General features: G+C 52.5%; 1 protein-coding gene across 1 annotated transcript; it reads right to left on the reverse strand.

The window, feature by feature from the left end:
- Positions 1 to 2420: 2420 nt before the first annotated feature.
- Positions 2421 to 6652, reverse strand: LOC128827543 (phospholipase A2 inhibitor gamma subunit B-like). Its single transcript, XM_054011490.1, has 5 exons — positions 6443 to 6652; positions 5885 to 6001; positions 5217 to 5369; positions 4596 to 4736; positions 2421 to 2785 (listed from the first exon to the last, which is right to left on the reverse strand). Exons 1-5 carry the CDS (start codon positions 6489 to 6491, stop codon positions 2571 to 2573), a joined length of 675 nt encoding a protein of 224 aa, XP_053867465.1. The 5' UTR covers positions 6492 to 6652; the 3' UTR covers positions 2421 to 2570.
- Between the last annotated feature and the right edge of the window lie 8194 nt (positions 6653 to 14846).

Genomic DNA, 14846 nt, shown 5'->3' on the forward strand with positions numbered 1-14846 from the left:
GCCTTTGGGTGCTTTCATGCTGTTTCTGCTCGGAGAAGTGGTGAGCAATTCTCATTGTAACGGACAGCCTTCGCTTTAGGGCAATATTTACTTCCAGTCCCCGTCCCCCCCCCCCCCCACACACACACACAAACACACACACACCTTTCTTTTGTTGTATTGAATTCTTCCATGGATTTAGCTCCTGCCTCTCAAAGAGGTGGATTAAACTACACCCACAGGAGAACCTCTCCTTACACTAAATATCATATTGCCTCTCTATCAATCCATGGGATACCCACAGCTTGAATACGGCATGCAGATCTGGTTGCCCATTCTCAAAAAAGATATATTAATATTGGAAAAAGTGCAGAGAAGGGCACCAAAAATGATTAGGGGGATGGAACAGCTTCCATATGAGGAGAGATTAAAAAGATTGAGACTGTTCATCTTGGAAGAGAGACAACTGGGGGGATATGATAGAGGTCTATAAAACCCTGAAAGGCGCAGCGAAAGTAAATAAGGAAGTGTTATTTACCCCTTCACATAACACAAGAACCAGTCATCATCTGATGAAATTTCTAGGCAGCAGGTTTGAAACAAACAAAAGTAAGGATTTCTTCACACAAAGCATAGTCAACCAGTGGAACTCATTGCCGGGGGATGTTGTGAAGGCCAGAAGGATAACTGGTTCAAAAAAGGAACTGGATAAGTTCCTGGAGGATAGGTCCATCAATGGCTATTGGCCAAGATGTTCAGGGATGCAACCCCAGGGTCTGGATGTCTCTCAGCCCTTGGCCACCAGAAGCTGGGACAGAACAACAGGGGATGGATCACTCAATAATTGCCCTGTTCTGTCCATTCCCTCCAGGGCACCTGGCATTGGCCACTGTCAGAAGACAGGATACTGGGCTAGATGAACCATTAGGGTTACTTCTGGTTTACTAAAGTAGAAGTGATTGGAGACCCAGGCCCAATGACTGTCTATCTATCTAGCTAGCTAGCTATCCTGATAGACCCCCCTCTATCTATCCCCATACATCCCCTCTATCGATTGACACCAGCAGGGATCTGGCTATATTTTACATATCCTTCTGGGTAATCCCAGAGCAGAACAAGTGAGTGGAAGACACTAGTCCAGTCCCAGCTCTGATGGGAAGCCAGGCCCAGCTGCTCCATGGGATGGTGCATGATGCCCCCTAGTGGTCACTGATGGAATAATCTGGGCCATGGGGGAGGGCTCTTTCCTACCTCCTCATTCACAGATTGATGGGCTCAGAAACAGGCAAGCCTGTGTCCCTTTTACACTCCTCTCTCTAATGAGGCTGTAGATCATCTCATTGTCTGTCCGAATAGCCAATCATGTCTGAATCCTGGTGCTGGCAGTTTCCAATGACAGGGAGTGCTGCAGGTTAACGCCATCTCAACAGAAAAAACTTATCATTTATCCTCTTTAAATCTAAGGTTTTAAAGGGGCAGCTCCACAGGGTTAAGGGGTCATCCACATTATCCATGGTGGGTGGGTCTCTGTTGATCCTAGAGGGCTCTCTCGCTTTCCCCCCACCCTCTCGGTGGGATGGTTTACTGTAGCACCAATGTAACCCGGATCCATACCAGTGTGTGTCTGTCATTCCCTCTAGTGTCTGGATCCTGTAAAGTGGTTTAGGGAGCTGTGATGCCACACACAGCTATAGATACGTCTCCTTTAATTCCAATGTTAAACACTTGTGTGTTTCCAAGGTTCAGTCCTGGTGTCCAGTATCTTTCCAACAACTGCTCTGTCCAGGAAGCAGAGCTGCCCTGGCATCCCCAGGCGAGGTGTGTGTGTGTGTGGGGGGGGACTGCTTTAACCCTTTAGGGTCTCCAGCCCTGGTTGGTGGGTCCTGCCACAAAAAAATATTTATGATTAAAAAAAAAATCAGTTTTTTCAGCTGAACATTTTTCAGTCTTATGACAAAAAATTTGGAATATTTTAAGAAATCCCCCCTCCCCCCCCCAGTAAACAAACCCCATTTTCCAACAGACTCTAGGGCCTGTAGGAGGGTGGGTGTGGCTTCTGATAGCCCCATGACCCCCGCTAGAATTATACATGGGGAAATCAGCCCAATCATCACAAACACACACACGTAATCCCAGACACACACACACAGACTGACTATCTCATAGACAGACACATGATCCAAGACTCACGGTTACACAGACAATCCAGGACTCAGAATTATACACACTACACACACACACACACAGTCCAAGACATGATTACACACACATAAGATTTGCTATCACACAGAGATGCACACACACGGTCCAACACTCATGATCACACACAGACACACACAACATGAGACTCATGTTTGCAAACACCCAGAGTCCAACATTCACAATGACACACAGACAGACACACAGAATCTGAGATTCATGATTACAGACAGACACACATGACAATTTTCTCTTGTCTGTTTTATTCCGTTAATTCAACTAAAGAGGAAGTGAATCTGAGCTGGGCGTGGGAGCCTTTAGCAGGGGTGTGCCGGCCTGCCATCTGTGGTGTGGTTATCGAGGGCTGTGTGGCTGTGCCTCGGGCGTGGGGATCAGGAGAGGACGTTCGCCAGCAGGACGGTAATGAGGGCTGGGAGGACAAGTCTGGCTGGTTCCGGAGCCATGCTGGCCACACGGGAGGCTGGTCTGCATTCGGCAGTAGGGAGATCCGCACTGAACCCCGCAAAGGCCCCTTTGAACCGTTGTATATTGGTGCAGGCAGACTCGGTGGCGCAGCCTTTCATGGTGGTGTGCACGGTTGTCCCACCTGTGGGGGACAAAACAGCGGGGTCAGTGTCTAGGGACCTCTGGCCTCTTACGGCTCTGACCCCATACAACACCCTCCCCCTCCTCCTCTGCGCCATTCCCTGCTGCCCATCTAGACCCACTCCCAACAGTCTCCCCTCCTCTGCTCTGATATAGTCTCACTCTGTGGACCTCTGGGCAAGTCATGTAGGGCTCTGATCCCTAATGAACTTTGGAGCAGGCCTGTGTTAGTCCCACCATTCACCTGGCAATGGTGTAGTTCACTGATGGTGGCAGTAGTGGGATCCATAAGAAGCTCTCAGTCAAGGCGTCTGTGCAGAACCTGGCATGTTGGGACTCCCAATTTCAGCCGGGGAGGGGGGGGCATGCAGCACCTTACACAGCAGGGATCCCCATTTCAGCCAAGGGGTCTGTGCAACATCCAGATCAAAAAGGTCCTGATCTCAGTTGGGGCATCTATTATACCATTCTACCATCAGTAAGAAAGAAATATCTCTGGGACCGTCAGGTCAAACCAGCTGGGGGATTTCTGCAGCAGTCCCAGGAATGGTGTGTTTGTGCCATCACTTTTTCTGTATTACTTTTGATTTGTAGAATAGTTGGCTCTAGAGACACCACGGCAGTGTGGGGGCCCATTGTGCAGGGTGCTGTGCATAGGACAGTATCCCGTCTCCATCAGTGGCCAGCACTAGATTCTGCAGAGAAAGGGACCAAAACCGCCCAATAGGTGGGATAATCTCCTCCTACTCTAGATCTCGTCCTGATTGCTAATAGCTAGAGATCACCTTAAGACCTGAAAGAGGAGGTTCAATATCCCTGCCAACATTTTTACAATCATTTATTATGATCACTCCGATAAGCATACAATCCCTTTTTGAAACTTGCTCAACTCTTGACTACAGAAATTTCTTGTGGTGGGGAGTTCCACGGACTAATGGTGTATTGACTGGAAAATGTGTTTCCTTTTTCATAATGAACTTGTCCCTTTTCAATTTCATTGAACATTCGCATATGTCCTATCCTGTGACAGCAGGCGTTCGGAAGTTCTCGATCTCCCCGCTCTAGTGCTCAGTCACATTTTTCAGCTGAAATGTTTTTTCAGTGAAAAATGTAAATTTGACTACTTCGAAACATGTTGTGAATTCAAAGTCACCAAATTGTTTCAGTCGGAAGAAACCCCATACGAAAAACTCTGGGGAAAAAATAGAAACTTTTCACTCTTTTGGTTCAAAACAACTTTTCCTTCCAACATTTTATTTTTTTAAAAAACTTTAACAACATTAACAACCCCTCAAAATCAAAACCAGATGTTTCATTTGACCCAAAATGAAACTTTTTCTGACTTTTCAGTTTGTTGAAAGTGCCAAAAAAATCATTAATTTTTGATTGGACCGGAAACAACTATTTTCTTCCAATTTTTTTGGTGGTGGCATAGAACTAAATATCTATCTACCTAGCTATCTCCCTTATTTGTTCAGCTCTGTGCTTCTCTATCACAATCATAATTTCATATGTTCTATCATGTCGCCTCTCTTATTCCCAAGGAAAAATAACCCCAGTTGGTTCCCCTTCTTTTCACAGGTTTTTCCAGACCTTCCTTGTCACCTGTCTCCAAACCCTCATGAATTCTAAAATAAAACCCCAACGGGTGCGTAGGGGAAACAGAGGTACAATGAGGAGAAATCACGGGGATAGAATCCAGGTGTGCTGAGACTCTACCCAATTCTTCCCCACGGCAGGGGATCACCGGTGTGCGTGGCTCGCTCCTGGATGGGGAAACCTGAACAGAGAAACAGCCAAATGGCCATTACCGCTTTTCACGGTGCCGCTGATGTGGACGCACTGGGTCTGGGCTCCTGTGCAGTCGATGATCTCTTCGCTGCAGTGATGGGTAAACACCGAGTAGCAGGCTGGGCAGTGCAGGCCGTTCAGGGTGGTGTTAGCCCGGGGCACTGGGAAGAAGCGGAGCAAACACAGTCAGCTCGGGGGACGAGCCCCAGGCAGCGTCGGGGCAGGGAGAGCAGCTGGGGGCTGCACAGCTCAGCCCTGGGTGCCCCCTGCAGGGGGAGCTGTAGCTCTGGGGATGCCGGGGTCAGCAGGGGCAGGGGAGAGGTTTGCAGCAGGGAGCCCTGGATCCTGCCCCCGGTGGGGCCAGCTGGGTTCACACCTGGCTGGAGCCTAAAGCCCCGCCCACTAAACTCCACCCAGCCAGGGGCTCAGTGTTGTTTCATGGGGCGCCTCCTGCAGGGTGGGAGGACTATTCCAAGGGGCTCAATGTTATTCAATGGGGCACACCAATGGAGTCTTTCATATTCCTTTTTCTATCCTCCCACAGGGACACCCCGCAGGGGTCAGGAGGAGGAGAAGGGGACGTGAGGAAGGGGAAGAGCTGGCGGGAGAAGGAGCAGGGAGACAGAGACGGAGCTGGGTACCGGTAACGGAGGCTGTTTTACAGGCCTGCCCCACACAGCAGGCGATGTTCGTGCTCACGGATATCCCGTTCCCAAAAGTCATGAAAAGAGTACTGAGGCCGCATTGGCTGGAGGTCACGCAGGCTTTCATAAAAGTAGGACTCTTAATCTCGCCTGTATGGGAGGAAGAGGAGATGAAGTTATATTTGCGGGTGTTGCTGTCTCTGCCTCCCCACCACAACTCTTCGCATGACTGATCATGCTAAAGATGGGGAAACTGAGGCATGACATATGGGAGGAATGACTCATCCAAGGTCAGTATAGAACCAGGAGTGCTGATACCCACTGCTGCTTCCACCCCCTCAACCTCTCTCCCCTTCCAGATTGGGAGATAGAACGCAGGAGTCCTGGCTCCTAGCCCCAGCCCCTACACAAACTCACCAGACCCCACTCCTTTCCCAGAGCCAGGAATGGAACCCAGGAGTCCTAGCTCCCAGCCCCCACTATTCTAACTCACGAGACCCCACTCCCTTCCCAGAGCCAGGGATGGAACCCAGGAGTCCTGGCTCCCAGCCCCCACTACTCTAACTCACCAGACCTGCCACCTCTTGGTCCTGGGAAGGGAATGAAGTAGGGCTGACTCCAAATCAGACAGTGTTCGGGGCTGGTTCAGGGTCTCCGGCACCCACCTACTACGGTTTCTGTTTTAATGATCCCACAGGAATCCATTCGCTCACTGCAGACTTGCTTACTGCCTGTACAGCTGTCACGTGCACTGAAGCAAACCTCGCACGAAACACAGGTCCCTGTGGAAGGAAAGGCAACACGATTCATCTGTGCACAGCCCTCACTCCACTCTCTCCAGTCCCATTGACTCCAGTGGAGCTACGGCCCATTGACCCCAGCTGGGATCTGGACCTGAATTTCTTGGTTTTGTTCCAGTGTCGTCCCTCCCTCTATTGCAAAACCGAGTGAGGTAGCTGAGAAAGGGGGAGAAATCTTTCCCTCTCCTAGAGCTCGGTGGGAGCTGGAGGTCCCCCTCTCCCCAGAGAAGATCGGTGGGGAGAATTTCCCCAACATGGGACACGTGGCGAGCAGCCCCTCAGCCCAGGGGCAAGATCTCAGCGCCGGGGCATATTTCACCCCGGGAAGGAGAGCTGCTTCCCTCCAGAGCAACTATTCCAGGGTGGGTCTTTTTGTATCAGCGCCGGGCAGGGGTTCCAAGACCCCCGAAATGCCATTCTCACCTGTGTCCAGCAGGGCCGAGAGGAGGCAGAAGAGGAGAGGTGTCTTCATGGTGCCAGGGATGGAGCCGGACTGTGCTGTGAGGCAAGGGTCTCTGACACAGCAAATGTTCTGGCCAGAGGTTGGCAGTTCTCAGAAGAGGCGAGGGCGATGTTGCAATTTGTGTCACCCAGCCCAAAATTGGAAGCGGGAGGATTTTATCTGAAGGCCTTGGACTGTCAACAGAGAGCCCCCTCGGCAGCGGGCTGGGGGGACAGGTGCTGGGTTTGCTGCAGTCGCTTTCTCGGCTGGGAGGTGGTGCCGGTGGAGCGGGACAATGGGAGACCCTGGCATTGGGGAGAGTGTGGGGGCACGCAGAGCTTAGGGGTGCCAGGTTTGCCCAGGCCAGTCCCTTCTCTGGGGTCACTGTCCCGAGGAAATCTGCAAGGGCGCTGTGTGCACGCGGACAGGTGGCCGGTGTCATAGGCTCAGGATCATCTCGGGTGTTCTGGGTTTTTGTATCTCAGAGCTGGGAACCCTAGAGCCCCTGGCATGGGGGGGAGGGAGAATGGGGGTGACACAGAGCCTCTGGCATTGGGGGGAGGAGGAATGAGAGGGCACAGAGCCCCGGGCATGGGGAGATGGGAGCACACAGAGACCTTGGCATATGGGGGAGGAGGAATGGGGGGCACAGAGCTCCTGGCATGGGGGAGGAAGGGCACACAGAGCCCCTGGCATTGGTGGGAGGGAGAATGGAGGGGGGCAAAGAGCCTCTGGCATTGAGGAGAGGAGGAATGAGAGGGCACAGAGCCCCGGGCATGGGGAGATGGGAGCACACAGAGACCTTGGCATATGGGGGAGGAGGAATGGGGGGGCACAGAGCCCCTGGCATTGGGGAAGGGGACTGGAGGCACGACAGAACCCCCGGCATAGGAGGAAAGGGGGCCCTGCTGTATTAATTTAGATGGACTAAGGAGGCCGGAGGGGTGGCCTAACCCTGTCACTGTCCAGCATTAACCAGTGTGAAGCAGGGTGGGGGTCTGGCACATGAGATCCCAGCAGACGGTGAGGGCGTGATGCTTAGTCCAGTGGCCGGTCTCTCTCCCCAGGGTCCCTTCGGTTCGGGACCCCGAGAGGGATTGGTGGGCAGAACAGCCTCCCCTGCCCCCCGCTCAGGGCCGGCTCTGGCTTTTTTGACGCCCCAGGCAAAAAAGCCTCCCACCGCCCACTGCCCCCCGCCCCAGGCGGGGAGCGCGGCAGGGGAGGGCGCCGAGTCCGGCCACGGGCCCGCTCTCCCCAACCGGCCGGAGCGCCAGAGGGAGGGCGGAGAGCCCAGCTGGGGCTCCGCTCTCCCCGGCGCCAGAGCGCCGCTGGTAGGGCAGCGAGCCCAGTCGCGGCCCCACTCTCGGGCTGGAGCGCCGCACCGCGTCGCCCCCCTCCAGGTGCCGCCCCAAGCACATGCTTGGTGGGGTTGTGCCTGGAGCCGGCCCTGCCCCCGCTGCTTCGCCCATTGATTAGCCCTTGTTTCCAACATGCTGGGCGCGGGGCGTTGACTCACGGGCCCTTGAGATACATCAGGCGGCCATTTTTTTTGGGCTCGTGCCTCTCCCTCCACGTTCGTCCCTCGTCCCTCCATGTCGGCTGCTCTAGGGGATCGGGACAGTCATGATCTCGCACTTGGCTGGTTATCAGCACCACACACAGACCCCTGGCTTGGGGGGCAGGGTGCGGTCCCCGGGCACAGGGGGAGGGGTAAATTGGGCGCACAAAGTCCCTGGCATGGGGGGTTCCAGGGAGTCCTTGAAACATTGGTAGCTGGGAGGAGGGCAGGGTTGGCCGGGAGTCTCCCAAAACAGGGCTCGATCTCCCAGCCAGTCCGGGAGATTTTAGGGGCTGACAGTCCGGCGGCGCAGTGGGGCTAAGGCAGGTTCCCTGCCTGCCCTGGCCCTGTGTGGCTCCCGGAAGCTGCTGGCACGTCGCTGCGGCCCCGGGGGGGGGGGGGGGGGGGCAGGTGGGTCCACACATTGCCCCCGCCCCAAAAGCTGACTTCAGAGCTCCCATTGGCCACATCCCGTATCCCCATCCTGCACCCAACCCGCCTGCCCCAGCCCTGAGCACCCTCCTGGAGCCTGCACCCCCTCCCACACCCAAACCCCCTGCCCCAGCCCTGAGCCCCGTCCTGGAACCTTCACCCCACACCCCCTCCCATACCCCAACCCCCTGTCCCAGCCCTGAGCTCCCTCCTGGAACCTTCACCCCACACCCCCTCCTGCACCCCAACCCCCTGCCCCAGCCCTGAGCACCCTCCTGGAGCCTGCACCCCGTCCCGCATGCCAACCCCCTGTCCCAGCCCTGAGCCCCCTCATGGAACCTTCACCCCACACCCCCTCCCGCACCCCAACCCCCTGCCCCAGTCCTGAGCCCCCTCCTAGAGCCTGCACCCCCTCCCACACCCCAACACCCTCCCCCAGCCCTGAGCCCCCTCCTGGAATCTGCGCCCTGCACTCCGTTCCCACCCCAACCCCCTTCTCCAGCCCTGAGCCCCCTCCTGCACCCCAACCCCAACCCCTCCCCCAGCCCTGAGCCCTCTCCCACACCCAAACTCCCTCCCAGAGCTTTCACCCCATACCCCCTCCCGCACCCCAACCCCCTGCCCCAGTCCTGAGCCCTCTCCTGGAGCCTGCACCCCCTCCTGCACCCCAACCCCCTTCCCCAGCCCTGAGCCCCCTCCTGGAGCCTGCACCCCCCTCCTACACCCCAACCCCCTTCCTCAGTTCTGAGCACCCTCGTGGAACCTGCACCCCATTCTGCACCCCAACCCCTGCCCCAGTTCTGAGCACTCTCCTGGAGCCTGCACCCCCTCCTGTATCCCAACCCCTTGCCCCAGTCCTGAACCCCCTCCTGGAACCTGCACCCTGCACCACACCCCAACCCCAACCCCTCCCCCAGCCCTGAGGCCCCCCTCCCAGAGGATGGCGGTTTGGTTTCAAAGGGGCAGCCCTGGGGGGCAGGATTGGGGAGTCATCCACACAGGCCCAGCTGGCCCCCTAGGGGCTGCTCGCTCCACACGCCCACCCTCAGTGGCTGGTTTGCGTGGTGCCCACGTACCCTGGGTGCAGGCCACAGGGGGGCGCTGGCCCCTCGAGGGGCTGGTTCCTGCGGATGGGTTTAGGGGGCCGCTGTCCCCCCACCACTGGGCCCTGCCCCTTTGGCTCCAGCCGTAGGTGTGCTGAGTCCGCCTCTGGACCGGCCAGGGTTTCAATCCTAGGCCCTGGTGGCATCGTTCCCAGAGCTGCCTTCGGTCACCGACCTGCAGGGCAAACAGCCCTTGGGGGAGCGGGACCCACGTTAACCCTTCAGGGCTCTCGCCCTGGCTAGCAGCTGTTCTGCACCAGGCGATTGTGAGTCTGCTGCTGTCGCTGCGGCGTCTGCCCTGGTAGCTTATAGCAGGCCAGCTCCAACAGCCCTGGAAATCAAGGCAGGACTGCAATGGGGTTTGGCACAGGACTGTGAGTCCATTGGCTGCAGGTTCAAGCCCACACCTGGGGCGCACAGCAGGAGCTGGGACGCACAGACAGAGGCCTGGCAGATCTGGGTTTTAATTATTTTTATTGTTTCAAAAGATAATAGCAATGTTTATAGGGTTTTTTAAGCATTTTTGTTTTCAATTTTTAATCCATTTAAATGTCCACAGCGGTGGGAAAACCAGGGCGGTGTCCCACAATGATTATGTAATGACAGCAGACCCTGAGAGTCAGAGAGTTGAGCTTCATTCGAATCTTTAATTGTCAACATCACATGTCAAAATATACAAGTCAATAGCCTTAAATCAAACGGTGCTACCATCTCAAGCAGCACGTCTCGGACTTTGCGGAGATGTAAATGTCTACTGTTATCGATGGAATTAGTTTTTCCATCGGGGGAGGGGTATGTGGTGAAATCTACATTTACTGATACAAATCAAATCTTTCCAAGCCAACATATATAGGAAACGGTGGTGAACTGTAGCCCCTTCTAGTGGCTCTATCATATAACAGGTCTACATGTCTGGTGTTGTAAGCGCAGTTCTCAAAGCTGACGTTTTAGCTGGAATCATCGCCAGGGGCATGATTTTACAGCCTGAAATCATAGGTTCATGTCCCCCATACCGCTGCACCCACCTGGAGAAGGTCTTTATGTAAAGAGATGGCCCAGTATTTTGATAAAACACTTACCGCTCAACCTCTGCCACAAGGGAGCGTTAAAATGAAAGTAATACAGCATTAACTAGTTGTATTGTATTATTTGAGCTAGTGAATTAAGCAATAGACTGAGCCCCGGCCCACCTCCCTGCCATTCCTGCCTCTGGCACTGGCCTGCTGGCTGACCTTGGAGGAGTCCCATCACACTGTTCAGTGCCTCAGTTTCCCTATCTATAAAACGGTGATAATGATTCTTCTCTCCCTTTCTCAAGTGCTTCGGGATCTAGTCACGAACCCTGCGACACAAGAGCTTGGTGTTAGCACCATTTAGCCTAGCAGACAAGGTTCAAAATTTGTAAATGTTTCTCGTGAAATAGTTGTGCAAGTCTCAAGAAGGGACACATTTTTGGGTTTCTTTGACATTTTGCACGAGCGCTTTAATTGAAAATTCGGGGTTAAAAATTGTGGGGTTAAAAATTCTTTTTTCTTGTTTTCCCCAGTTTGTGGTTGAAAAAAAGGGGAGGGGGAGGGAACAGAAATGGAGGAGTGGGACATCATTTTTTCCTAAACAATTTTTTATTACAAAAATGGAATTATTTCAAAAAAATTTACTAAACCAGTTTTTTCCCTTGCTTCCCGCAATTATCAATGGGATGACTTGTGGTGGTGAAGTTAAGTACATTAGTTCAGTATTTGCTGGTTTAGAATCATGGTCTCTAAACCTGGTTGAAAACAAGTAAATATCTACTTTTGGTGAGAATTTTCAAGAGAATTTCATAAAGGGAAGGGTTTTGTTTGTTCTGTTTCTTCAGTAGTTTTCACCACGAGTGTAAAACAAAGAGTTTCCAACTTTCAAAAATGCTCAAAACTGACACTTTTCCGTGTCTCTCCCCCATCCCCCACATTCTTCTTCTGAGAAGAAAGGAGGGGAAATGGAGGAGAAAGAAGGAAACATCCCTCCAAGAATTGAGCTTTTCATTAAAAAAAAAAAAAAAAAAAAAATGGAAAACTGAATGGGGGAAAAAAAGCAAATTTTTCATCCAATTTTCTTTGTCAAAAATTTTTGATAGAACTGGCTCCGATTTTTTCTAACAGGCTTTATTTCTCCAGCAGTTGGTTACAGATGGCCTGAGGATAATTCCCAGGGCAGAAATTCCCACCTGCGCCTCCCAGATTCATATATTTCATCTGCTTCCCCATTTCTCTCCATCTGGCTATGGGGTACATTCCTCCCCTCACATTTGCTCTGGTGGCTTCGAGGGACCATGTGGGGACGATCAAGGCCTTGTCCCTGAGAAATGCCTTGAATTCTGCAGGGATGCAGGTGTTCACAGCCAACATGAGAGTCCTGCTACCACAGGCCCCAATTCAGTGAGGCACTTAAGCGTGGTGCTTAACTTTAAGCATGTGACTTAGCCCAAAGAGAAATGATCTCATGCTTAAGAGTTAAAGCATGGGCTTAAGTTTTGGGTCAGGGCTTTTGTGGCTCCCAGCTCAGACACAAAATCTCTCTTGCAGACCTTGGCTAACAAGTTTCCAAAGTGGCCTGTAATTTGGGTGGACCTGCTGTAGGGGGCATTGCCGGGGGCAGTAGGGACAGGACTTGGCTGTGATGACTATAAAGGAAGGATCTTTCCTGTGGCTGCAGGACCCGGACTGACCCTGTGGTCCCCCTGGGGATTGTAGCTCCTGGCCTGTGCTGCCTAATTTCACCACTAGGGGGCGCACTAAGACTAGTCGGCTTCTTGATGTTCATTGTAGGCTCTGAAGTTTTACTTTGTTTTGGTTTTGTGTGCAGTTATGTAACCAAAAAAATCTACATTTGTCAGTTGCACTTTCACGACAAACAGATTGCACAACAGTACTTGTATGAAGTGAAGTGTAAAATAATTTTTTAAAATCATTTTTACAGTGCTAATATTTGTAATAAAAATAATATACACTTTGATTTCAGTTACACCACAGAATACTATATGAAAAGGTAGAAAAACATCCAAAATATTTAATACATTTCAATTGGTATTCTATTGTTTAAAAGTGCGATTAAAACGGTGATTAATCGTGATAAAAATGTTTAATTGTGATTACTTTTTTTGAGTTAATCGCGTAAGTTAACTGTGATTAATCAACAGTCCTATCTAATCTATCTATCTGTCTATATATCTATCTATCCCCATACACACTATCATCTGTCACCCTCTCTCTCAGACAATATATAAGTGGTCGTATTATATGTTATATTAATTTGTACTATACATTATATTTGTGACGCAGTAGGGAGTGGGGCGGACTGACCTGGGAATGTTGTCTAGTTTTACTGGGACTGTCTGCATGGGGGATGGGATAGCAGGGGATGATTTTACTTGAGGGTTACCTGAGCTTGTAACCTGAGCCAGGAAGGGGGTGGAGTGGTGTGACACCTTTGCCTGGGAAACTGGACAAAGGAAGAGGGGGAGAGAAGACGGGGGAGAGAGCCTGCTGGAGGAGCTTTGGTTTCAGTTTTGGGCTGGGTGGTAAAATGCAGGAAGCCCCAAAGCTGGGGTCTAAGCTTCCTAACCTTCCCCCCTCCCCTCCCCCCCCGAAGGACTTGACTGAGGGGTCCTGGTTGTACCTACATGCTCTGCTTGGAACTGTGTTCCTGTCATCTAATAAATCTTCTGTTTTACTGGCTGGCTGAGAATCACTGTGAATCCCAGGAAGAGGGGTGCAGGGCCCTGACTCCCCCGCACTCCGTGACAACTGGTGGCAGAAGTGGGATCTACTGTACCCCCATGGATGGCGCTTCCTGCAGTAAGTGACTGGGGAGCAGTAAAATGAAGGGGGATTGACAGGGACCAGGTGTGCTGAAGAGTCAGTGAGGGACGTTTTCAGGGAGTGATTAACCCCTGGGAGTGTGTGACCAGAGCGAAGGACTTTTGCAGTAACAGGGTCCCCCGGGGGGATCGCAGCGAGTGGTCCCAGGGGCGGAGGAGTCTGCAGCTCGACCCTGGCAGAGAGGCGGTGACCTCGAGAAGGGCTGGCACACTAGGGGGCCCCCTGGGAACTGTGGGGAGCTGTGAGCACACAGGCCGGTGAGTGGCCAGCAGGAAGATGTATGCCAAGCGGCTTAAGAGCGACCTGGTGGAGCTGTGCAAGCAGAGGCGGCTGTGCATTGGGAGGCTCACCAAAGAACAGCTCATTGCCCAGCTGGAGGAGGGAGATGCCTCAAATAAACTGGTCCCTGTCTCTGAGGGAAGCAGCCTGGCAGATGCGCTGCTGACCATTTTCAGCCGAGTGGGGTTCCCCAAGGAAGTCTTAACAGACCAAGAGTCCAACTTCATGTCGGCCCTACTCCGGTGCTTGTGGGAGAGATGTGGGGTCCGGCACACCTGGGCCTCAGCGTACCACCCCCAGTCCAATGTGGAAAGGTTCAACAAAACTCTAAAGATAATGCTAAAAACATTTATAAACCAGCACCTGCAGGATTGGGACAAGTACTTACCTCACCTGTTGTTCGCGTACAGGAAAGTACCCCAGGAGTCTACTTTCAAACTGTTATATGGTAGAAGGGTAAGGGGGCCCCTAGACCTAATTAAAAACAAATAGAAGAAAAAGGTCACTCCCGATGGAGAGTCAGTGGTGGAGTATGTCCTGACCTTCCGAGAAAGACTTGCTAAGCTCATGGGACTGGTCAGGGAGAATCTGGCCAGAGTTTAGAGGAAGCAAAAGGTCTGGTATAACCGCACAGCGCGGGCCCACGCCTTCGCCACCGGGGATCAAGTAATGGTTCTCATCCCTGTGCAAAAAACCAAACTCCAGGCCATCTGGAAAGGTCCTTTCAAGGTAGTCAAGCAACTAAATAAGGTAAACTTTGTGGTGGAGCTGTCAAAACCGGGCACACCACCACCGTGTGTACCATATAAATATAATAAAGCCATATTATGACAGGGGAAATGTGGTGTTGGCCATGTGTGAACATTGGGAGGAGCAGGAAAATAACCGTTTATTAGACCTATTCCCTGAGACAAGAGCTGGCTTCCCCCTAAAAGCAATTCCCCTCTCTAATCAGCTAACCCCGGCCCAGCAAGCTAAGATCAGAGGGGTGCTGCATCTGTACCAACAGCTGTTTTCTAACCAGCCTGGACGCACTAATCTGACTGTCCACCGGGTGGAAACCGGATCACATCCTCCTATAAAATGCTCCCCCTTCCGAGTCACAGGGAAAACTGCTCAGGACCTGGAAAGAGAGGTCAATGACATGCTGGCT

The sequence above is a fragment of the Malaclemys terrapin genome, chromosome 21 (assembly GCF_027887155.1).
Source record: "Malaclemys terrapin pileata isolate rMalTer1 chromosome 21, rMalTer1.hap1, whole genome shotgun sequence".
Lineage (NCBI taxonomy): Eukaryota > Metazoa > Chordata > Testudines > Emydidae > Malaclemys > Malaclemys terrapin.